Source organism: Polyodon spathula, chromosome 5 (genome assembly GCF_017654505.1).
Source record: "Polyodon spathula isolate WHYD16114869_AA chromosome 5, ASM1765450v1, whole genome shotgun sequence".
Classification (NCBI taxonomy): Eukaryota; Metazoa; Chordata; class Actinopteri; order Acipenseriformes; family Polyodontidae; genus Polyodon; species Polyodon spathula.
This window is the reverse complement of record NC_054538.1, coordinates 68964188-68987825: the sequence shown is the minus strand read 5'-3', so window position 1 is coordinate 68987825 and position 23638 is coordinate 68964188. Positions and strand designations below refer to the sequence as shown.

Below are 23638 nucleotides of genomic sequence, written 5' to 3'. Positions count from 1 at the left end.
CCTTTCCTCATGAGGTTGCCTTCTGCATACTACTTCCAGTGTACACTTTTTTGTGTTCTTCTGCAGAGCAAATGCCATGGCTGTGGGCAAGGGCCATATTGTGGTGTTCCAAGTGTGAAGAGGCATTTTCTCAATTAGACATTAAATAAGTAGAACGTGGAACACTTACTGAAGATATGAAAATGCTGTACAAATAAAGAGAGAAGTACAATTCTTCTAACAAAAACCCAAAACCCAAACTGTACCGACATAACAAAAGTTTGGGCAAGTTCACATTGAAACAATAAACATGTGTCATTGGGTATTTCAGAGAATACAAATCACAGCATGAAATCGCATGCAGAACTTGGTTCCGGAAAGTGAATATTTATCTTTTGAAAAAACATCACCTATGATAGAGATCTCTATTTTGTATTCATCTTGTACTCAAAGTTTAACTTGAACTACAATTTAGTAGCTAGACAGGGAGGTATAGGTCAATTTAATGAGGGGAAGTTGGCTAGCATAAGCTGCTTACTACTGTAGGCATGCATTTGGATTCGATGAGTGCAGTAGAACGTCTAAGTAACCACCTTTCATTTTATTTATTTTTGTGTTTTTGTCTGATAATATCCCCTGCAATGACAATGTGAATTTTACTCATCTGGTTTTAACAGGGTGATTCCACTGTGGAGCGGGAAGCGCGTTCTTTCCATTAAAGCTGAGTGATTTCACCTTCAGCCAGCACCATGTCAACTTTCCATTCATTAATACCTGCCAATGTTATCACCCCATTACCATCAGCTATTGGATTGACAGGGTTGTGTAGATGTTATTACTTGATGTGTTTTTTTGTTTTTTTAGGACTCCTAAACAATACAATAACAACATTTTTGTAGCTTATATTGAGCATCACAGGTTGTATCACACAATGTATAAAAAGTGTTACAAATGTGTCAAAGTCAGTCAGCAGTGTACTAATATAGTGGCTAAATAGAGGCACCTATTGCTTAATGAGAACATTGACAGACAGTGGTGTCAAAAGTCTGTTTTCTGTCTACTTGTTTTGCTCTACATCAGTAGTTATGTCTTTCGCCATCTTTTTCTGCTTTTCTTAAAAAAGAAAATAGGAGACTGATGTCTGTAGCTTACTTTGGCAGGTACCAAAAGATTAGACTCTTGAAAACAATCTTCTAGTGTCAGGAAGGTCCACAAAAAGTCTTTACCTTTGACAGCCGTATGTCGTCTGGCCTTCAGCTAAATTAGAACTTATGAACAGCGACAGATACACACATAACAATACTGGCCCTTGTGGAAAACAGCACATTTACAACATGTGGATTCTCTGTGTCTTTCACAGATAACGACTACCAGGATGGGGACCCGCGAGGCTCCTCTTCGGAGAGCGAGGATGATGTGGTTGGAAAGTATAAGGAGGCGGTGTCCCGGTCCCAGGGAGGACGCGCCACAGACAGCCGGCACCCGAAGGGATACATGTGGGAGACCAGGCACAAATACAGCCCGCTGTCTGCAGAGTACGACGGCTACAGCAGTGAGGCATCAGCTGAGGATGGTAAGGCATCACACGCCCTTTATTTATTTATTTTAAATTGTAATGTTGTGTTTTGTGAATTAACTACTCATGAAAGGTAATGGCAGTGGTTGTAGTTGGACACACTGCCAGCAGACATAATGAGAGCTTCCCCCTCACACAGGGATGCAAATAAGAGCTGCAGAGCTGAATTTGGACAACCTGTTTCTATGTGGATAGTGCAAGTGTTCACTGTTTTTCTGTTCTCTTTTATTTGGCCCCACCTCAATTCAGACATTTGTTTTTCTTCACCCCTCTTTAAATCTTAACTCACATCAGTACTGATTGCATGTTTTTGTTAGTTCATAGCACCACCAGGTACACTTCTTTGGAATAACTCCAAAGCAACTTCACCATTCTAGCTAGTAGTACTGTGCATTACATATTGGGATTGGGATAGGGATGCAAGGCTGCTTCCTCCAGGTTACTGATTTTAGTCCATTCAAGTGGTCGGGAGAATGACTCTTATCTCTTAACCTGCCAACGTGTCTACAACAGTCCACATACTATATTTGTATTGACATGTAACGTGCGCTGTTTTGTCTTGTTCTAGCACTACACCTTGTGAAAGTACAATATATTTATTGCGCCAGGTAAATACATGGTAGACGTACCTGTTTACTGGTGCTTTAATTCTTCATGAGTGCTTTTAAAACCACATTTCTTAACCCTTAATGGCTCTAGTACCATTATCACTTTCTCCTTGTATAGGACTGTATGACTTGTAGCATAGATACAGTACCAGGACATAGCAGTTTGCCTGTAGTTTGTATTTGAATTATTTTCATATCTTGAATTAACGTAAAAAAAAAAGAAACAATATGTATGTATTTTCAGTACAGTAAAATGGGGCTAGTAATAAATAAATGTGGATGCATGGTTAGCACTGCTTTAATTGATATCCATTGATACTGATCCTCTTAGTCATACTTGTTTGGAATCCTTTGTAGAAGCTGACTTCTGGCAGGTTAGCAGAATGTATTCCAAGGGGAGTGAGACTTCTTTCCCCCAGGACACCACAGATGAGACGTTCTCTGGAAGGGAAAGCATCTGCACTGAATCGGAGCAGGGACAGGGTTACAGCACCTGCTTAGGGAAATACAGTGGGACGGTGACTAGGACTTTGAGCAGGGAAGGAGCTGCTAGGACAGTGCAGACGTCTGAGGACAATGAATGCTATTCCTGGCAGAATCGGTTACAAACACCGCGGTGAACCGCAGAAATAATACATTTTTTTCTTTCTTTTAATATGTGTTTCTATTAGACAATTAAACATGTTCCATAATAGCTTATTGTAGCTTGTTGTCTGTCAATGTAGTCTTAAGTCTGCTTCCTCGCTGTCTGATATGTTAAATCTATGTATTTAAATTTAGTATAGCACATTAAGTTAAACAAAAGAGAATAGTGTTTGCTGTCAGTGGCAGTACAGTAACCACAATAGCAACTAGTCTCTGGTTTTGAATAACAGCTGGAAGAAATCAAACAACTGGATGCAGTCTGATTACTGTCAGCAACTCTATTTCAGCATATCACAGTAACAACACAAGATGGTGTGCTCTTCTTTAATAAAGCCAGGGGAAGAGGCTTTGAATAAACTTTATGAATACACTATGAACAAGTTACTGAATAAACAGCATGATCAGTATTAACACATGTAAACTGTTAGATATTTTTAATTACTAAAACTTAAAAAAAAGAGTCCTTAATTTATTTGGGAAGGGCATTCCACAAGCTAGGGGCAGGAGAGCACGACCACCCACAGTTCGTAGTCTGGTCGTGGACATCAGTGGACCGCAAATTGCGTCTAGGGGTATACATAGATAAAAGGTCAGCTATCTAAGGGAGAGACATGCCCTTCAAGGCCTTAAAAGTCAATAGCCAAATTTTAAAATCAATGTGAAACTTAACAGGTAAAGATTCCAGAACGGGTAATATGATCACCAGATCGAGACTTGGTCAAAACCCTTAAGTCGGCCAGGGTGTCCTTGGCTCACCCCTGTAGACAGGTCTGCAGAGTGAAAAGAAGCGATCGGCTGATGGCAGACACTTCGGAGGACAGCTTGTGATCGTCTTTGCCGCTCCTGAGTCAGCGCAGGGGTGGTAGCGGTGGGCTAAGCCTAAATACAATTGGGTAAAAATTAATTGGCGACTGCTACATTTAAAATAAAGAAATAAATAAAAAAGTTAGCTGTACCACGTTCGCTTTTGTGTACGAGGTACCTGAACTAAAGAACAGCTCCATGTAAGTAGAAAATTTCGTTTTAGTATTGAGATATTATTTAGTTATTGGTATGAAGGCTACAAAACTACAGATGGAATTCTGAGCAAACCATATTATCATGGAATAGCAACAAAAACTAGTGCTGCATAAAATCACGAAAAAAATAAACACAAACTTAAAGCAATTTTTTTTAACATATCCATTTTCTAATAGCAACAGAACCCTCATAAGAGATCTTTACCATCTGGCAAGGCCCTTCTCATTATGTTAAATTTAATGGGTCGAGGTGGGCCTTACCAGACGGTAAAGCCCTCTTCTGGTTCTATTGCTTAAATGAAGCCTGATATGTTCATCTACTTAAGAGTTTGTCAACAGTAAGAAAGACTAAGAGAATCAGACCTGCATGGCATATAGAATAGTACAAGCACTAGTGCTATATGGAATTATCTGTAATAACATTACAGTGCCTGGCCACTTTAATCTACCCAAGTGGATTTTTTGTGTGGTGTTGTGGCAGGGAGACTGATGATCAGGAAGTAGTCACGTACTAGAAATTGCAGCTTAAAATACTAAACGGGAACTAAACACAATGCAAGAATTTCACCCCAGATTCCTACCCCAATTCAAATATATTTACAGATGTCATGCAATGGATGACATCTCAGGGGTATATTCTCCTGGTATATCCTGGGTCCCTTGAACAACTGAAGGGAGGCTGAATTCCGTATTTTACCTAACCATTGTTACAGATGAAGTCCACCCAATAATGCTGTGATTGTAGCCGGATGATGATAGCTACTTTTTAAGGTGATTATGCATCCATCCACTGTGACAGACATGTCTGAATGAACATGAGACATCTTTGCAGTATTAAGGGGTGAAAAATTGTGGCCCAACCCAATATTAGGTACAGGTCCTAATAAAGTGGCTACACAGTGTATGACCCTTTTAGATGTTATTCTTATATTACACCACTAGGTGTCCATATACATCTGCTCTAAGAAACAACCAACTTAAGAGTGCTTAAAAGACATTATATTCCGTAGTTGTACAGTTACTTAAAGACTGGAGTAAATGCTTGGAAAAATATGCTCCCATTTTTTTTTTTTTTTTTTTTTTTCTAAACTAAAAGCAAAAATGTAATATTTAAATGAAGCAAGACCATGGCTTGGGAGAGATTTATAATTGACTAGAAGGAAATTTGCCCAACACCATACATCATAGTAGCCAGTGGGTGGGTTTTTGGAGTGTTCTGGGGGAAAACTTTGCCTGCGTCTTTTTCGTTCCCCCACCATAATGAACCTGTATACAGAATTATAGATCAGTCCGACAAGGTCTTCAAAAGTTATGAGAATAAATCTTATATAGAAACAATAAAACACTGTAAAACACATGAAATCAGTATGTATATCATAGCCCTGCTGAAATCCCCTCTAAAGTGGTACCAAAGCTGCAGAAGGTGAGGAGAAGACTAGAATCGTAGGTTTAGTATTTATAATATATAATTTTTTTGCTACTGGGAGATGTTACCAGGCACATGATTTTACCATGGGAGATTTGATCGCTTTGGCTGAATTTCAGTACTGTGGGATCACAAATTCTGCAACTCAAAAGCTTATCAATGACAGGCTGAAACAGCTGTACTCCTTTATAATACTACCTAGATAAGAGTTATTATGGTATCGTACCTGAAATTGAAGTTACCAAAAGCAAGACCCTAATTTTTTTACGTGGATATTTACCATGGCAAAATGCTTTCGCCTGTATAGTATTTCTATACTATGTGTTTACCATGCCTGACTTTGCTTTACCTCAACTGCACCATGCAGTGCAGCAGTTAATATGATTTTTACCATGTGCAGCAATGATGATGTCACTGGCAAGGCTGTTTTGACCAGGAAGAGATTCTGAGGCAGAGAATGCAGGTTTAACAAAATAACAGGCACAAGGGTCAAAACAAAAGATCTATACAGAACACTCACAGACGTAAATAAACAGACAGGACGAGACGGCAACATTAACTCTTAAAACTCTAATCTCCGTGATCACCCTATTTAAACACCTGTGGCTGAATCCTTAATTAATCATGTAATCATTTATTCAATTCATGGCTCCAGCCACATTCCCACATGTATTTGCAGGCAGGATTTTAACTCCCTCCCTGCCACCTAATCTTCCCCCCACACACCCAAACCCGTGCCCCGGCAGGGCTTTCACACTGCCTCACTGCGGTACCATGGTATAGTAAAGTAAACTTAGTTAAACTGAAATCAGCATTTGTAGTAGGTGATGTTTCAGATCGATAAACAGGCAGTAAGGGAGTCCAGAGACCAGACTGTAACTGACAGCCTTGAACCTTCTCTCACAGTAGGTACTTTTAGAAGCAATAGTCAGTGAAAATCTGGCAGTACCATTAATAAATCATATGGACTGAGTTACAAAGTGCAACCCCAACGCTGCTACTGAAAAGCCTGCTTTTGGGTCATCCAGCTCTGTACAGTATATACAGTTGTAGATCATAAACATCAACCCATGAAAAAGCCTTGTCTAGGTGCAGCAGTAATGTTTCCCAGCTGTTTTTATGGTGTGCCTCAGGAGATTAATTTGCATTATGCATGACTGCCTGGAGCTGCTCTACCATTGGAGCACAAAACACACGCTGTGCTTACTCAGTGTGTATCATGAGGGATCTACATTCAAGCAGCACAAATTCCATGATATATTTGCATGGTAAACTCAAATTGAATAGGCTACTCTCAAGCGTTTACAGTTCACATTTTTACTAACTGGAGAAGCAACAGGGTGACGAACGCCACCTGCCATCATATATACATTATCATTGTACATTCAGACAATAAGTCAAGTATGTAAACATTTAGGCTCATGTTATGTAAAGGATACTGCCTGACGTATGCAGCTGTAAAAGTCTTGTACTGTGGGTGTGACTCATGAGGAAAGGCAGTCCAAACTGTTTTGCGGAGCATCTTATTTGTTTCGTATTTGTATTAATAATGGCTTTTAACACTGTAAACATAATCATATTAAACAGTTTATGAGTTAAGTACTTCCAATTTAATATATCAAGCATTTTTGTCAGTAAAATTTTTATGAACTGCCCAACAAAAACATGATTTGACATCACATGAGACTTCTGATTGGGGCACATTTTCACACTCCAGTCTTTAATGAACTCCTCTTTTTGAAGGAGGCAGAACATTTGTTCATTTAACAAAACTAGAACCAAACAACTATGTTATATATTTCAGGTCAGATCTGTTTATGATAATTATCTTGACAATGTAGCTGTAGAATCTGGTGAAAACCAGAATTGATGAAAGGATTCACCGTACCGCTGCATCCCTTGCTCTTGTGCGTAGCATTTGACATTTATGAGCGAGTGAGTTGTTTTACATAAGCGTGTAAAACGTTTGTTATTCAATTCGAGAGAATATTCGGTTATCCATTATCATATCTGTGTTATTTCTGAAACCCAAAGAGTGGAAATTAGAGCACTTAGCTGCAAAACGGCATTCATGTTCAAGCGAATGGCTTTTAACTGCTTTTATCAAGTCAAAAACCTCAGCGTGTGCTGCTGACGAGAGCCAAATAGGGACAGCTTGAAATTGCAGGGGCTGTCATATTAAATCCATTACACCAGCTATTAAACTATTCACATTAATCACATCTTTGGCACACATTTACTTTCTCATTTCTGTAAAAAGCCTATATTATCTTACCTACAAAGGCAGATCACAACTGTATGTAAACGGGATCTTCCTAACATTACATATTGCTTTGTAATGCTAAAGGGATCCCTTTCATGTGTTTTGTAATGTAAATGCTGCATCTCCCTGTACCAAGTCAGTTGCTGTCACAATGGTTAGGATGACAAATCTGACAGACTTTAATAGAGAGATGGTAGATGGTCTGTTGACAGGTGCTTCCCTCTCCAAACCCAACAAAATATATTTCATGAGGAACACTCTCAAAATTGATGCCATTCTGGAGTACAGGTTGCACTTCTCCATTCCAGCTTCGCTGAAGGAATTCCCTTATACAGGTTCACCACAGTAAATTTGCACTGTATTTTTTGCTGTTTTCCCATGGTTATACAGTAGTATTACTCTAGTAGCATTTGTCATGGTTTGTTATGTTTTATTGAAATGCTTTACCATACCTGTCTGGTCTTTACAATGCTTACCTATGCTTAACCATGTTTTCACTGTGCTTTTATTACACATTTATAAGGGTTGGTGAATGGTAACATATTCATTTAGAACATTTAAACACCTTTCAGATTTGCTGCCCTGTCGAATCGGTGCAGTCCTGACAGCACATGTTGGCACTTCACCCTATTTACAGTGGTATTGCTTTGATAAATCATTGAAATCGCAGGCATACTGGGTCAGTAGAGAAAAACTAACATACAGTGTGGTGTGTTCTACTCCACAGAACCCCTGTAATGTGAACAGCGGTAATGCAAGCAAGTGTGTCCTATATCTTTTGGAGACCAGAAATTCCCATGGAAAGGGAACATAGAAGACAGCAGCATATTCTCTAAATACTGCAGTTGTCCTTTTAAAGTGGTTGTAGCTAACGAATAATATAATCATTTCACAAATCCTACCCGTTGTGCACTTTTATTCACTAGATTGGTCTAAATGTGCAGTTTTGAAATAAACACATGTTACAGTAATTTTTTTAAATGGTATCTGGTATTACACTAAGTTTAAAGGAAGCTCTGTTTGCAAGCCACGCTTTTACTGTATTGCGCTTCCTGACTTTTGAACCTTGTCCTATTATAATGGGGAATTGTCAGTGCTCAGCATTAGCATCCAGAAAAAAACCTTCTGCTACAGAGAGGCTGCTGATGAAATGTATTTTATACTGCCTATACCGGGGATACACCTTATACTGTACATTGGTCTCCATGTTCACCATGCAGTTCAGATCAGTTGCCACAGTCTTTTTCAATACAAATGCATCAACTACATTTTATAAAAAATTCCCCAGAGAAACACCAGGTGACACATTTCTTGTTAGAACCAAAAAAACCCAAACAGAATGATCACAAGATGTTGTTTTTAATTATGTAGCAGTGTACCACTTTCCAAATTCCAGTGCTGGGGGTTACACAGATATTCAATCAAAAAAAATAATAATTTGCAATTTTATTGATGGGAGAAACAGATTGTGACAATTGTTTAAGACCTAAATGTAACACAGGTGTAAACATTTTGTTCATCAGGTAGTCAACCACAGTGATTTATTTGTACGACTTACAAATTACAATATAAATGACATTTTAAGAACCACAGTCTTACAAGGGTGGTTTCATGACAAATCACTAATCACATAATCCTGAGAATTTTGAAACTTAACTACTGTATTATTATTATATATCAGATGTATGCATCCAGTGGGGATCTCACACTAGTATTAATGGCCAGAGAAGGATTAATTGTCTGTGAATTATCCTCATTGACAGAGTTGATTCTAAAGCAGTCTCACAAAATTTCATTGGGAATTAATTCAGCTGAGAACGAGCTTCTAAATATGGGTGGAAAGCACGGAGAGTAGGACCTGTTGACCTTCAGTGAGTCCTATTCATTCGTAACCAAGGTAACCCAAGGCCCAAGGCCTACATTCTAAGAAACTGATGTCATAACAGTTAGGAAACTGCAACACTAGCCTGCTTATTTTTTTCTTGTTATATGGCTGGTGTCACTGATTAACGCTAATGGACTTTTTCCAACTTGTTTCACAGACCCCAATTAGCACCAACTTGGATTACCTTATGTTACTGTAGATAAAATATTCCAAAATGAATGCTAATCAGGGTCTGTGAAATCATCTTTATAAGTTACCTGAGATAGGGCAGTCCAAGAGTAGTGCTTGTCAGGTCTCTCTTAAAACATTCATCAAAAGTTGGAAGTTATGGTTATGGGTGAAAGTCCTGAATTCACTTTAAACAAGTGGAACTCAGCAGCAGAGAGACTATGTTTACAAAATGATATATCTTTTAAAGGCCATATGCAAAATCATACCAAAAAAGTGCAGTGTGGTGGGGGTAGTACAGAGTTCTTAGCATGCTGTAGTTTGAAGCTGGGATTAGAGGGAGGATATTGCTGGCTGCGGTTTGTTCTCACATTCAGTGGTATCTAGACTAGTCATTAAGTGATGAATCCTAATCAAAAGTATAGTGAATCACCTATGTTGGTACAGATATGTTCAGAACAACTCCACCCACAATAAGTCAGGAAATCTGAAGGTCAGTGGTGACCTCCAATCACTTCTTTATACCTAGGGGCTTGACAGCTACTGGCCTCTAGAAAACCTGTCTTGCAGGTGTCTGCATACGCAGTAGCCTGTAGCCCGATGATTTTGCCTCCCTAACCAACAGGTGGGCCAGAGCCAATGCAACTTTCCTTGTGGAAGTCCCATAGAAGATCAGCAATGATTCATTTAAAACTCTTACATCTCCTTTTTCAAGTTTTAGGCTTCTGAGTGCCTTCCCCTGAACACTCCATGAGAAGCCACTCTCAACATATGAAGAGGTCAAGGGAGCGCACCTTTTATAATCATCCCCAAAAAGTAATAAACAAAAATGATTTATCTGTTGGCAGTGAACTGTATCCAGAGGATGAGGCGCACACCCCCTCTGGATGAGCTCCAGCCACCCCCCTACCAGGACGAAGACGGCTCCCCGCGCCTGTCCTGCACCCCCTCTGACCTTGGGGACGGCAAGTGCAGTATGTCCCGCTGCAGCGGCAGCCCCCGGCACTCTTATAGCAAGTGTCCCAGTGAGGGCAGCGCCTGCCACGAGACAGAGAGCTACCTCAACAAGGGCTATGAGGAGGACGTCCCCAGCGACAGCACCGCCGTCCTCAGCCCTGAGGTAAAAGACCCTGGGGGACAGCATTCCAGTCATGGATGGGGGCATCACAATGACAATACAGTCAACAAGACACCTAAATAACTGACATCCAGACTTTTCTATGATCAACTCGGCAAGTTGATCGGCAAGGGCAGTGGCAAAATTAGAGAAAGGTACTGCATTAGCCTTTAATGAATATTAATTCAGTCACAACACAAAAGTAACAAACAAATTGGGCATGTTAACGTGCTCCCACTGTTCTGAACCTGTGCCGAAGCCAACATGTTGGACAGAGGAACCAATCAAACAGAATAACTTTGGGAGAGGAGTTGGGAACCAATTAAATGTTTCTGATTTGAACAGGTTGGATTGAAGCCACGAATGTGAATTTTGAAGGCATTTTGATGGAAAGACTATTACGTGTCAATTTATAACCAGTGATATCTTCGTAACAATATGAATACAATTGATTTATGTTGAAAAGATATTGCAGGAATACTTGCAACAAAGCAGATAGATCGGGAAACTTCTGTTAATACATTCATTCTCACTTAGGTATGAATTCCACTCCATGTTGAGTTAAGTCTATGTTAAATAAAGCCATCTGTAATTGGTGCTTTTCCCCTTTCTTTCAGGACATGTCCGCCCGTGGCTCTGCTGCTCAGCTTCCAAAACCCTACAAATCGGAGCCAGTGGCTAAATACGGCACTCTGGACGTGGTGTTTGATTTCGACTCGGGGGAGCAGAGGCTTATGGTAACGGTGACAGCACTGACTGACATCCCTGCGCTCAACCGCATAGGCAACACCTCCTGGCAGGTGCACCTGGTCCTGCTGCCCACCAAGAAGCAGCGAGCAAAGACGGGCATCCAGCGAGGACCCTGCCCCGTCTTCACTGAGACCTTCAAGTTTAATCGCATCGAGTCAGAAATGATTGGCAACTACTCTGTGCGATTCCGGCTGTACAGCATCCGCCGCATGAAGAAGGAGAAGGTGCTGGGAGAGAAGATCTTCTACCTCACCAAGCTCAACCTGCAGGGGAAGATGTCGGTCCCTGTCACCCTGGAGCCTTGCTGTAATCTCACTGTAAGTAGAAAGAATGGCACCAGCTTTACTTTTTTTGTTTTAAGGGATTTTGTATGCCTCAGTGAACTTTAGTTGTTTGTTTGTTTGTTTGTTTGTTTGTTTGTTTGTTTGTTTGTTTGTTAAAAAAAAAAAAAAACTAAACTTGATGTGCTTAATTCTTGTACCAGTACAAATCTAAGTCTAGACTAGTACTAAAATTGAGCCAGTAGGAGAAATCCATGTGGGGACTTTGCAGGGTTGGTGCCAAGAAAGAAGCTTTAATTGGTGCAAATGGAAATCACACTGAACGTTACAGGGATTGAAGCCTCTGAATGATGGAAAGCAGTAACCCTTATGGGCCACACTGGAGAGGCAACACTACTTAACACATGTTAGTGCTCTATGACAAACCTCTTCGCTGTCATTACTGTTCAGTCCTCCAGGAGACTTTAAAAGCAATTTCTAGAATCGGATACAGACACAGGCAGATGTGCTAGGATCTGCAGCAAATGAACAATGGATCCCACCAGAGTATTACTTTGTATGAATAACAATTATTCCATTGGAATTCAAACAAATTGCATCCATTATTTGAAAGTGTTTTTTTCTTTGCTGTTTCTCTCTTTAGACCTTCCCTGTCAACATATAAGAGAACCCCCCTTTCAAAACCAACAGTAAAAACAAGAATTAATTATGTTTATATAAAACTTATGAATGTCAATTATTCATTCAAATGAAAAAAAATGCTTGGAGTAATAAACATTCTTATTCAGTCTATTTTAGGTGTCTGTTTCATGAAACCTGCATCAGTGGTTGAAAACAGTTCACCTAAGAAATCTTACTCAGTCTTGTTTCTCATTAGTGCAGAAGAACACAAAAATGTTTGGCTAAAATGTTTATTAAGAACAGCTGCAAGTCACAAAACAGACGAATCAGATTGCAGCCTTCTCGTAAAGTTGAAGGCTGAAATGTCCCCTCTCATTGTAGTGGCCTCCTACTGATCCCCAGTTATTTCTGAGGGAATGTTCTTACCATGTTTCTGTTCGGTCTCCTTGCATGTTTGGCAAGCAAAAACAATCATTTGAAAGGACCCATTGTTTTGCTATTTTTATGGAGACCAGTTTTGTGTCAAAGGTTTATTTCACAGACAGCTGTTCTGCATTACCGTTTTTTGGGTCACAGTGCTTAAGGCAAACATGTCTTTCAAAAATCAAGACAATTATAAATGGCTGTTTTTATTTAAGGGCAGTCCACCTTCATTATTAATATGATGTCTGTGTTTAAAAGTCCCCTGGAAAACACATCAATGTGCAGTAACACGTTCTCACTACTCATCAACAGACCACTGATGGTTTCCCCTATTGTTCCTTGAGCTTACCTCAAGCTTGCTCAGTGCTAATTTTGCCCAATTCAGTTGTATGAATATGAGATTAGCCTGCAGACCAGGTTGTGTACACCACATTATCCCCCCCCCCCCCAAAAAAAAACCAACAACATCACGTGCCAAGATTGTTGAAACATTTTCATAAAAACACAAATATTTGGAGACATACTGTAGGAATGGCTTGTCCAGGAATCTGGAATGAGAATTCTGTGGGGGGATCAGTATAACCTGGTTGAAGTATACACACAATCCTGTAATAATAAACAGTAGAAGGACCACATGTCTGTCTATTGTGACATAACATGGACCCCTGTATGTATAGTACTGTACATGTATGATAAATTGCCTGAATAGAACACTATTGAGGTGTGGTGTGATGTACTATGTATATAAGATGATTTTATTGCCATGTATTACTGAAATGCAGTAACCTCTTTGTCTGTGTGTTCCTCTGTTCCAGCAGGGCTGTGACTCTCAGATGAGCACCTCAGAGTTGTCCTGCAGTGAAACCACCTCATCCTGCCAGACGCTGGCTCACAGCTCCACGCCGGAGATCCTTGTAGGCCTCATCTACAACGCCACCACTGGCAGGCTCTCGGTAGAAGTCATTAAAGGCAGCCACTTCAAAAACCTGGCAGCCAATAGACCACCCAGTAAGTAAATATAGGAGCACTGCAATTTTTCAGCTTTTAAAACACAAGCTGCAAACAGTACTGCCAGGTGAAAGAAAAAAGTTATCTGTATGGATTGTGAAGTGTGGGTGAAACTGAGGAGCCAGTGGAAAGAGTACAGCTATCAGTTCACCCTAATTGTTCCTTATTCTACCTGTCATGTTAGAGAGGATTGTTCTTTATTGTTATAAGAAACTCTTTAAATGCCTTTTATTGTGCTTTTATTTAACGATCAAACTGCATTTGGATATTTATATGTTACAGGAACATTTTGGGGATGCAAGCTGATATAAGCCCGTAGGCTGCTGAGATAGAGGGGAGCTGAAGGTGCAGGCCCAGTATTCCTATTCGCAGTATAAACATCCGTTGAACTCTGCATTATTTAAAACAGAAATGAATAACAGACATCACATCAAACTAACTGAAACTACTGAGTTTATCATAATAAAAACAAGACACACACACACAGACACACAATGCTCTGTAACATTTTTAAAAAGTCTCGTAATCACATCTCTGAGTAACAAAGGTTAGTGGAATTTTTTAGAATCTTCTTTTATAAAAAGTTACAAGTTATTCTTAGTAACCTATAGTATACAATGACGAAGGCCAAAGTATGGGAAGAAAAGGGACATACTGTAATTGACTTACTCTACAGCACATAAATCAGTTTGACAGTCCTTGTTGAAACTGTTGAAGAGAATCTAAAAAGGTCAAATCTTTATGCCAATTTCCACAGGGGCATACTGGTCATAAGTCTTGTTATTTAGTGTGGCAAAGTGGCTGGTGAGTGGGGAACAGGTGCTGCGGTGATGCGATGCAGAAGTGAAAGGCAGACAATTATAATCCTTCGGAAAGTGCTTTTATTTGTAGTCCAGGTCTGGTGACCGTTTAAATAATAAATCCATGTGTAAAGCACAGGGATAACAAAACAGGGCACAGTCCCGAACAGAAAACAAACACACTGTCACCAGTCCTGGGTGAGTGCAGACGTGCTTGTGGTGGGTGAAGACACAGGTATTTCGTGACAGTTTTGTGCAGTGGTGATCCGGATCGTGCTGATCCTCGTCGACAGCTCCGGATTTATGAATTAGCTGTCTAGTGGTGCAAAACACAGACAATTACTGGACAGACAAAACACAGCACACAACACATTTTTCTTTCCTAATGAGAGCTCCTCTCTCGGTCCTTCTCTCTACTGAGCTTTTACCCAAACTAAGGAAAAGATCAGCGTTACCCTGGCCCATATATGCAATCCCGCATGACATCTTGGTAAATGGTTGCAGCTGCCTTATTGCTTGCAGCTGCCCCTCGTTTACCTTTCAGGTCAATACGGTCTTAGAACAGAGTCTCGCTTCTTTCCAGGCTGACCGACTTCCTGGCCCTGGAAACGAACTGTCAGACCAGCCCTTCCAGATACTTCTCCTCCCATTCTTTAGTGCCCTCACAGGTTGGGAGGGAGATTTACCACCAGAACTCATTGTCTTTCTGTCACATTTAGACACAGGGATGATAAGTTTTTAGAAAGGTGACTGATCATGCTATCAATGTTGAATGCATTATTGTTTGTGATAAAATTATTTTGGTTGTGGACTGGTCTTTTTTTCTGTAGTACTGTTATTAGATACAGGGTGACCCATAAGACGCCTTGTGGTGTTCCGTATTGAATTTACAAGGTAGCTGTACAGTGAGGACACTTGTGCCTGTAAGTGTTATTGCATTGCCACCTCAAAATGGCCATTATTAGCACAACAATGTAGGACAGTACTAGTAGGACTAGAATCTTGTCCACATTGTGTCTCCACCTGCCTGAGAAATGGGTTTTCCAGAGCAATGGCATGGCCAAGTAGTTTTCAAAACCACCCTATTTACTGTATTTATAATATCATCAACTTCATACAGTATATGAGCAATCAGGACTACAGTATGTTAACAGACTTGTTATCTAGAACTCACATATACAAGCTTTAACATGGTCTTGCAGAGCACTTGGATTTAAAATGTAGATCTGTTGATGCAATCCTGTTTAAATAATACAACTGCATCTGAAATTCATGCCCCCCATGCTTTGTATTCTCACCCATCGTCCATAAAGATTTGACCTTAAGCTTTAGCACGATTTAAGCATGAAGGAATACATGAGCTATTTCTCCAACAATCAAGCCAGCTGAATGGAACCACACAGGCTCAGCTTGATTCATCATCTCATTAGATACACCTGCCATCCCTTCTGTTTTATACCTTTTTTCTCTTGAAACTGAGCTGTTTTTGAGCGGTCTTATCGAATCTCTTCAAAGGAACAGTGTTTACCTTGTTATGACTTTAACCTGTGACCCTCTCTCTCTTTCTCTCTCTCTGTCTCTCTCTCTCTCTCTCTCTCTCTCTCTCTCTCTCTCTCTCTCTCGCCCAACAATTTACATCTTGGTCATTGTTTCTTTTACTGCTTCCCAACCCTTGTTGTCAGATGGGCTGTTCTGTTGTCTAAAACACTTGATAGGTGGACAGGTTTATATAATCCGAGGTGAGTCTCCATTGATGGGTGGATGTTGTCTCTCAATGTGAGATTCTGTCTACCATTAAAGAGGACACCCCCTAGAGGGGACTGTAGACATAATATAATCCTTTTTATATATCGATTTAAGCTGGATTTATGGAATAGCAATCTCTCCTTGTGGATGTTGGTCACTGGCCAGCTTCTATACAGCAGGGAGATAGGTGAGGACCCTAAAACTATGCAGTGGGATTTAGTAGAGTGGGATAAGGTTGGAAAATCCCCCAAAATGCACTGGACATGTTTTTAGTAATTTTTAGTGTAGTGCCATAAGAGTCTGATTAGTGTAAGTGAAGAAGGCTCATTTTTAGTTGGGTTTACTACTCTAGAGTGGGTTGTCTAGCCACTGAGTGTCCATATAGTCATCACCGTATTGCCCATCAGTGTGGCGTCTGCTACAACCAACAAAGTCAAATTTACCATAAACTAAACAACAACTTGCTAACAAAACTGACCACACTCTGCATGGGCATCTGAACTAGTTTGTATTGCTCATCATTGTAGTTTCATTAGTCCAGTGCTGGACTGGTTTTCACCTTGTAACACTAAGCCTAGTCAAGATCTTTCAGTAACTAGATGTTTGCCACAATAAACATGGCCCCAGATAACCAGTGTTGCAACTTGAGCCTGTGGCAGGTTTACAGACAGCCGCACTACACAAGTGATTCTCAGAGAAAATGCTCTGTTTGTAAAACAGCCTTGGCAGTGTTGCTAGAGTTACCTTACTCATCTTTAGGCTGTTTCAATTACAGACTCTGAATACAAATGTACAACAAGGCATGGAATGAATTGCTCCACATATGGGGACCCTACCCGTGCATACAAATATTTCTTGGCTAGCAGCTCCAGCTAAATGTTCTTTGAAAGCCAGACCTGAACTATGGAAACACCCCTGTGTAATGGACACCATTAAAAAAGCAAAACATAGATTAATGAAACTGCAGCAAAAGTGACCAATAATAGTGGTTTAGCATCACAGTAACTGTGGTTAGGATGTTGTTGCACAGTGCGCAGTGGCATTTCTTGCACAACGTTTTATTTTCTCCGTTAGTTGTATTACCTTTTTTAACAATTTTACTGGATGCTTCCCCCCACAACTAAAACAGTAAATTGCACTGGTTCCAATAGTGCAATTTATTAACCTCAGATTATTTAGAATGGTTGAAGGAAATTCCACAATTTGATCCAGACCACATCCACAAAGAGACTGCTATCCCAGGTCTTGTATGTTATATTCCATCCCCAGGCTATTGTTGTGTCATTTCTCTTCACCTCCCTTCCTCCCGGATCCGTACTGCTCACATCATTGCTTCAGCAGCATATTGAGAACATTGGTGTCAGTGTTTCTCATGTGACTTGGTTATGCTTCTAGAGCAGCTGTGATGTACTGAAGTGCTGTGGCTGTCCCAAAAGCTTGCTTGGTGTTTGCTGGCACTATAGAAATGTGTGAATTGTATCAATACAAAATTGTTAATCGATAGATACAATTTCTTCATTTATTCAATTATTTTGCAACAGTTATTATTATTATTATTATTATTATTATTATTATTATTATTATTATTATTATTATTATTTATTGGTGGTGGCGGTAGTGGTAGTATTATTTACAAGGGTTCTTGGATTCAGGTGGTCACAAGAATAAGCCCAGTCTATTATTAGTTTGTCAAATTACATTTAGGCTATTGGAATGCTAAAAATGTTTAGTTATTAAAAGTCCACCTCAGCCATAATAGTGTTCTTTGTTAGGTTAGCTTTGGCTTACTGGGACTACACATTTCTATTCATGTAAATCTAAAGAAACCATTCCAAATATTATTCTTAATCTTTATAGAATTAAAATACCCACACTGGGTTTATTTACGTAAAAGAGAAAAAATGGGTAGTACATGGTATATAGCCAGCTGTCTAGATTTCCCACAGCCTGTACAAACATGCTGTCCGCTGCAAGTGCTTGAATGCCTAAACATCACACAAAAGCATAAAACCAAATGTGTATATTGCTAAAATACTTAAAGGGGTATCATTGTCAAAAGCTTAACAAGATGGTTCCTCTTTTATAAACTCGGAGCAAAATCGTGTTTTAAGGTCAGTACCTTGCTTGCTTGCTTGCTTGCTTGCTTGTAGGACTGTATGATCGGAGTTGTTCACTAAGTGTATTTCTCATCTACAGTATATTACATTTTCTTAATATTTAATTTCATATCTGTTTTAATATCCTATTATGTGTGTAGCATATGATTCTTTATTACTGTTTCTCTTTTGATCATTATTTGCTATGCTTACTCAGCAAAAATGACAGCAGTACGGGCCACTCCAGCCGTGGTGGCGCTAGCAGCGGCAATACTGATAGCAGTGAGGGGGCTTCTCCCTGGGGTGCTTGAGACAGCAGGGCTTCTCCCTGGGGTGCTGGCAGCAACTCCTCCTTCTCCTCCTCCTCCTCCTCCTGGAGGGGGCAGTTGAGAAAGAAGTGCCCCCATTCCCTGCAGATGGGGAACAGACTCCTGGCCTTGAGAACGCTGAGGTAATTGTTCTAGCTGCCCTCCTGACCTGTAGTTGGAAGGGGTGCGGGGTATTCCGGCAGTGGCGACTGTGGCTCCGGAGATGGCAGCAGATCCTCCCCCTTTGGCACGCAGGACGGTAGTTCCTCTCCTTCTGGCACGCAGGGCAGCAGCTCCTCCCACTCTGGCTCTTGGGCAGGCAACTTCTCATTTGCTGGCCTTTAGGCAGGCAGCTTCTCCTTCTCTGGCATTTGGGACTGCACTGGTTCCTTCTCCGGCTTCTTTGCTCGCTTTCAGGCATGACCGCTCCTCCCCTTTTTCCTCTGTCGGTCAGGTGGCAAATCCCCTTCACCCTGAAAGGGGTGGCACCTTGTATAGTGGCCGGGCTTTGCACAGGCGAGACACCAACCTTGGTCCTCAAGGCAGGTGAGGAAAGGGGTCCTGGTCCACCTTTGGCAGTTGCGAGGTCTTCGGGCAGAGCCATTCCTCAGCCGACTCCCCCTCAAATCTGGAGAAGGCCTCCATGAAGAGGGGGTTTTCGTATGGACACACGTCCTGAAGGTGCCCAAACTCCCCACACGCTCTTTCAGGGTCGCTGTACCACCGTGACACCATATGTGAATAGGTCAGCGCTACAGCCCAGATGTTACCTCCAGGGAGAGAGACTTGACACAGAATTGTTTGGGTCTAGCGCTGTGGCGCATTTTTAATAAACAAAACAAATAAATATATGAATAGGCACAAGGGCTAAAATAAACTAAAAACCCCAAAGCTATTCTGGCTGGGCAGAGCCTTCACTGAACTTTACAGAGACAAATCAAATTGCACAAACAAACCGTCACTTGTCATGGCTTCTCTCCACACTCCTCCCCTAATAAGGAGAAGCTCAGCCTTATATAGCATGTGGCTGAGGGGTTGATTGATCAAGAATCATTTCATTAACACCCTCCAGCCACCTGCTCATACCGAGTTGGCAGGGATGAGTTTTAATAAATAAAAATGTAATTTAACCCACCCCCAAAACACATTTATTTACAGGGCAGGCCTCAACCCTGCCACAAACATTAATATGCTTCCCCACCTCACTTCTCCACAATCAGCCCTGAAAAGTCTTTGCAGAAGCAAAATTTGATGGAATAGCTGGTAAGCATGGCCAATAATGATCTTAAAAAAAAAAAAAAAAAAAACAATAGAAAATCATACAGAACACACATAACTGGATATTAAACAGTAATTCAATTTTAGTAAAATGTAGATTATCTAAATATCATTTGCAATGACAAGCCTGTGTTGGGTATACTGTAAACCTTCACAGCAGAGTGTACTTACTCCACTTCATCAACCCCCACCTCCTCTGTCATCATTCCTATCTTTTTGAACTGGGGTATGTCTCTAAGCTAATGACAAGTGTACCTTTTTGACTATGTCAGCATTCATTAACATCATTTAATATAAACACTATTTTTTATTTGTATGTCTCTAACTCTGTTCTCCTCCTAGATACCTATGTTAAGCTAACCTTGTTGAACTCTATGGGACAAGAAATGTCCAAGTGTAAGACATCCATCCGGCGTGGCCAGCCCAACCCCATCTACAAGGAGACTTTCATTTTCCAAGTGGCGCTATTCCAGCTGTCTGATGTGACTCTTGTTCTCTCTGTCTACAACAAGCGGAGCATGAAACGTAAGGAGATGATTGGCTGGATCTCCCTGGGTTTCAACAGCTCGGGGGAAGAGGAGCTCAACCACTGGACTGAGATGAAGGAATCAAAAGGACAACAAGTGTGTCGGTGGCACTCCCTGCTAGAATCCTAAGGCGAGGGGATCTCTTCTCTGGGCGGGGGAGATTGGGTGCTGGGAAGGGGGCTTTACCGGCTCAGGTGAAAAATCAAACACAATAACAACAAAAACATGTGTCTTCTCACCAGATATGCTGACACCTTGTAGACAACTACTAGGCATTGCAAAGTATACAAGCTGGGACACAAACCAGAAGCCAACGAACCAACAAGCCCTCAATTTCTTAAGGGATCCAAGGTATTTCTGCTCCAGAACAATGCCTGCTTGTTTTATAAGCAGAGACTAATCCCCATTCTCGGCGGGTGAAGTATATAAGGTAGCATTTTGAGCATACGTGCCAACAGATACAGATAAATCTCTCCAGATGCTGTGGTTGCAAAGTGGAGATGTGTTTGTTGGCAATGCGGTCCTTGGACCGTGGAAGCGTGTAGACATGGCACCCATGATCCTCGTGCTGGAGTGTAGTAGATGACTATACAGGTTAGGAGGTTTTGACAGGGTGGCATGCATGCTCAGTACATGTTGTCTTGTCCTCACACTGGGGTTGGGAAATAGGCCAGGGTACTAGAGTTTAGTTCCCTTTTTAAATGAATCTATTTTGTAATGTCAGCAGTGAGTTACAGCTCCAGAGCACCTCCAACAGGACAGCGCACTGATGGTGTCAATCTAGGTTCTTCCCACTAAGAAGGATTCCAGTCTCTCATGACCTTGCCAAGGGATCAGGCTTGCTACACCCCAAGTCACAATCACCAAACATTAAACACATCTCATTTGCCTTTTTTATGATAACGTTTTTTTTTTTTTTTTCAGAGTTAGGAACACTCCCTAGTCTACGGTCTTGTGTCTCAAGTTAAACCACAACTGTTATAGACTCTAGATGCTAGAAAGGAAGGACCAGGTACTAGATTTTGTGTCTTGGTCAATGTAATGGTGCTGTTTCCAATATAACCTCTTTTTGTTGCTGACACTTCCTCCTTGCCCACACAAGGATGTTAGTTCTATAGGAATATTCTTTTTTTTATTCATTAAGTCAAGGAAAAGGCTGCTATATATTCTTCAGCCTCTACTTGTAACAGTAAGCCTTAATACAATTGTTCCATTACATTATTCATTTTTAATCCTTAGGAGGCCACTTTGTAGGTGCTGATGTTTAATCCCTACACATGGCTTGAAACTCAAACTAGACCTAGATATTTGATTCCATCTGATCATTTGCACAATATACCTAAACAAGATAAATTCTTAAACTGCGGCAGGGATAGTGAACTCTGAGCAGTGCTCTGAAAGGATTTTAACATAATTCTGGTGTTCCTCGTTCAGTCAGTGGTTCTGAGCTTTCTTAGAACTGGACCGAGATCTTGCTCTTAACTCGTCTTTCGTGTCTCCTGACTACGAGCTTAGCCATAACCATTGAATAACCATCCAAGGGTTTAAAAAGTCTCAGTGTGACTCTCCAATGAAATGTCCTTGTACCCCAGAGCTCATTCAGAGTCATTGGGTAGCTCAGAGGCATTAAACATCAGCCTCCGGTGACTTGACTTTTGAGGGAGTCAGAAGTGGTAAACACTTGGTTTCCAGGGGTTCCTGGTGGGCCGGGAGACACCCTAATGAATTGCTCCCGTTATTTACTTCTTCAGGTTGCCTGACTGCAGTAGATTATTTACGTTGTACACCAGTGGTCTTTCAGTAACATCCAAAAAAGTTAGGTAGTTTATTGTCTGCTTATAGCACTGGGTACTATAAATTGTACTAGGATTGTTTTTGTTATTTGGTACTTTTTTTAAAACTACTAAAGGGAGTATTGTCATCACTATTTTTTTTTGGTCTGGTTTGAGAATGTGGTAATCCCACAGTCCTATCAAACCAGCTGGTTAAGCTTTGGCAGCAATCTTTAGACAAATGGGTTTAGTAATAGGTGTGTTTACAGCCCAGACTGAAGTTAGAACGGTGACCTTGGTTTAGTTGTCTTCAAGCACAGTAGGCCTCAGATTATACCTGCTTATTTTCTCAAGTACCACTCTGCTGCATGGATGCTCAACAGAGTCTCATGTACTTCTTAGTGGTAGTAGTAAGCACATGGCTACTAAGCAGTTGTTTAGTTGTTCTTTTTGGTAAATAATTATTTTTGTCAAAATTAAGTTATGTAATTCAAAAAGGAATTCCTTTATTGATTATACAGTACATGAGAAAAGAACAAAATGTTTTATATATATATATATATGTCCCATGGGATTCCAACATGATTTCTGATGGCGTATGTTAACATACAGCGCTAAGATAAGGACTGAAATGGTTAAGCGTATATTCCCAACTTTACATGTTTCTCAGGTCTTGAAATACAAAGCTACAATCTCACACAGCAGTTCTCTTGGGCTCACTTTCTCCAGTGGTTGCAAAGCTCTATAGCAGTGCCCTTAATGTCTTTTCACTTAATGATCCAAGTCCTGGAAATTGAATGATTTTGAGTTTAGTAAAGATGACAGTGACATGGGTGTGGAAGGGGCGTTATTGTAGACCAAGTTAACTGTTCCAAGATTTGATAGGTCTGCAACTGTGAAGTTGAAAGATCCTTGCAAGATCTTGCTAGAGGTATGTCTTTCACTGCGTCTGCTTTTGATAACTCAATCAATTGTTCAGACAGTTACTTCAGTATACCATATATTTCAACTGTATATTCTATTAAAGTTGAATTGTGCAAAAGGACAAAGAGTCACCTTTCAAGCTAGAGTCTCCTGCTTCTTCTACAGTTGTCCATTGACTTGGAAAACCCTTGCATACCACATAACCCTTATATTCAAGGGAATACCAACGCCTTCATGTTCATAGAGGCTTTTTTTTAATTTTTGCTGTAGGTACTGTACTAACAGGCATCTCAAATCCTGATTTACAAATGACAAGGAATAGGTGGGAAAGTGGTTTCAGGTGTGGTTTGGCATCCTAGATTTTATGTTGGCCACTCAATAACATCTGATTCATGAAGTCTTAGGTATTAGACCTTTT

The 23638-nt window shown here is 40.6% G+C and overlaps 1 protein-coding gene across 4 annotated transcripts in view; it reads left to right on the top strand.

Annotated features, from left to right (window-relative positions):
• Positions 1-23135, top strand: part of syt14a (synaptotagmin XIVa) — a 48939-nt gene extending 25804 nt beyond the window's left edge. The window contains exons 3-8 of one of the 4 annotated variants that reach the window (XM_041251145.1): positions 1340-1552; positions 10418-10689; positions 11304-11753; positions 13580-13769; positions 16252-16308; positions 20340-23135. In XM_041251145.1, the coding sequence (XP_041107079.1) occupies positions 1340-1552; positions 10418-10689; positions 11304-11753; positions 13580-13769; positions 16252-16308; positions 20340-20653 (1496 nt within the window). In that variant the 3' untranslated portion in view covers positions 20654-23135. Of the gene's footprint in view, positions 1-1339; positions 1553-10417; positions 10690-11303; positions 11754-13576; positions 13770-16251; positions 16309-20339 lie in introns of all 4 variants that reach the window. The other 3 variants (XM_041251144.1, XM_041251146.1, XM_041251143.1) reach the window with 3 other exon arrangements.
• Positions 23136-23638: the final 503 nt, after the last annotated feature.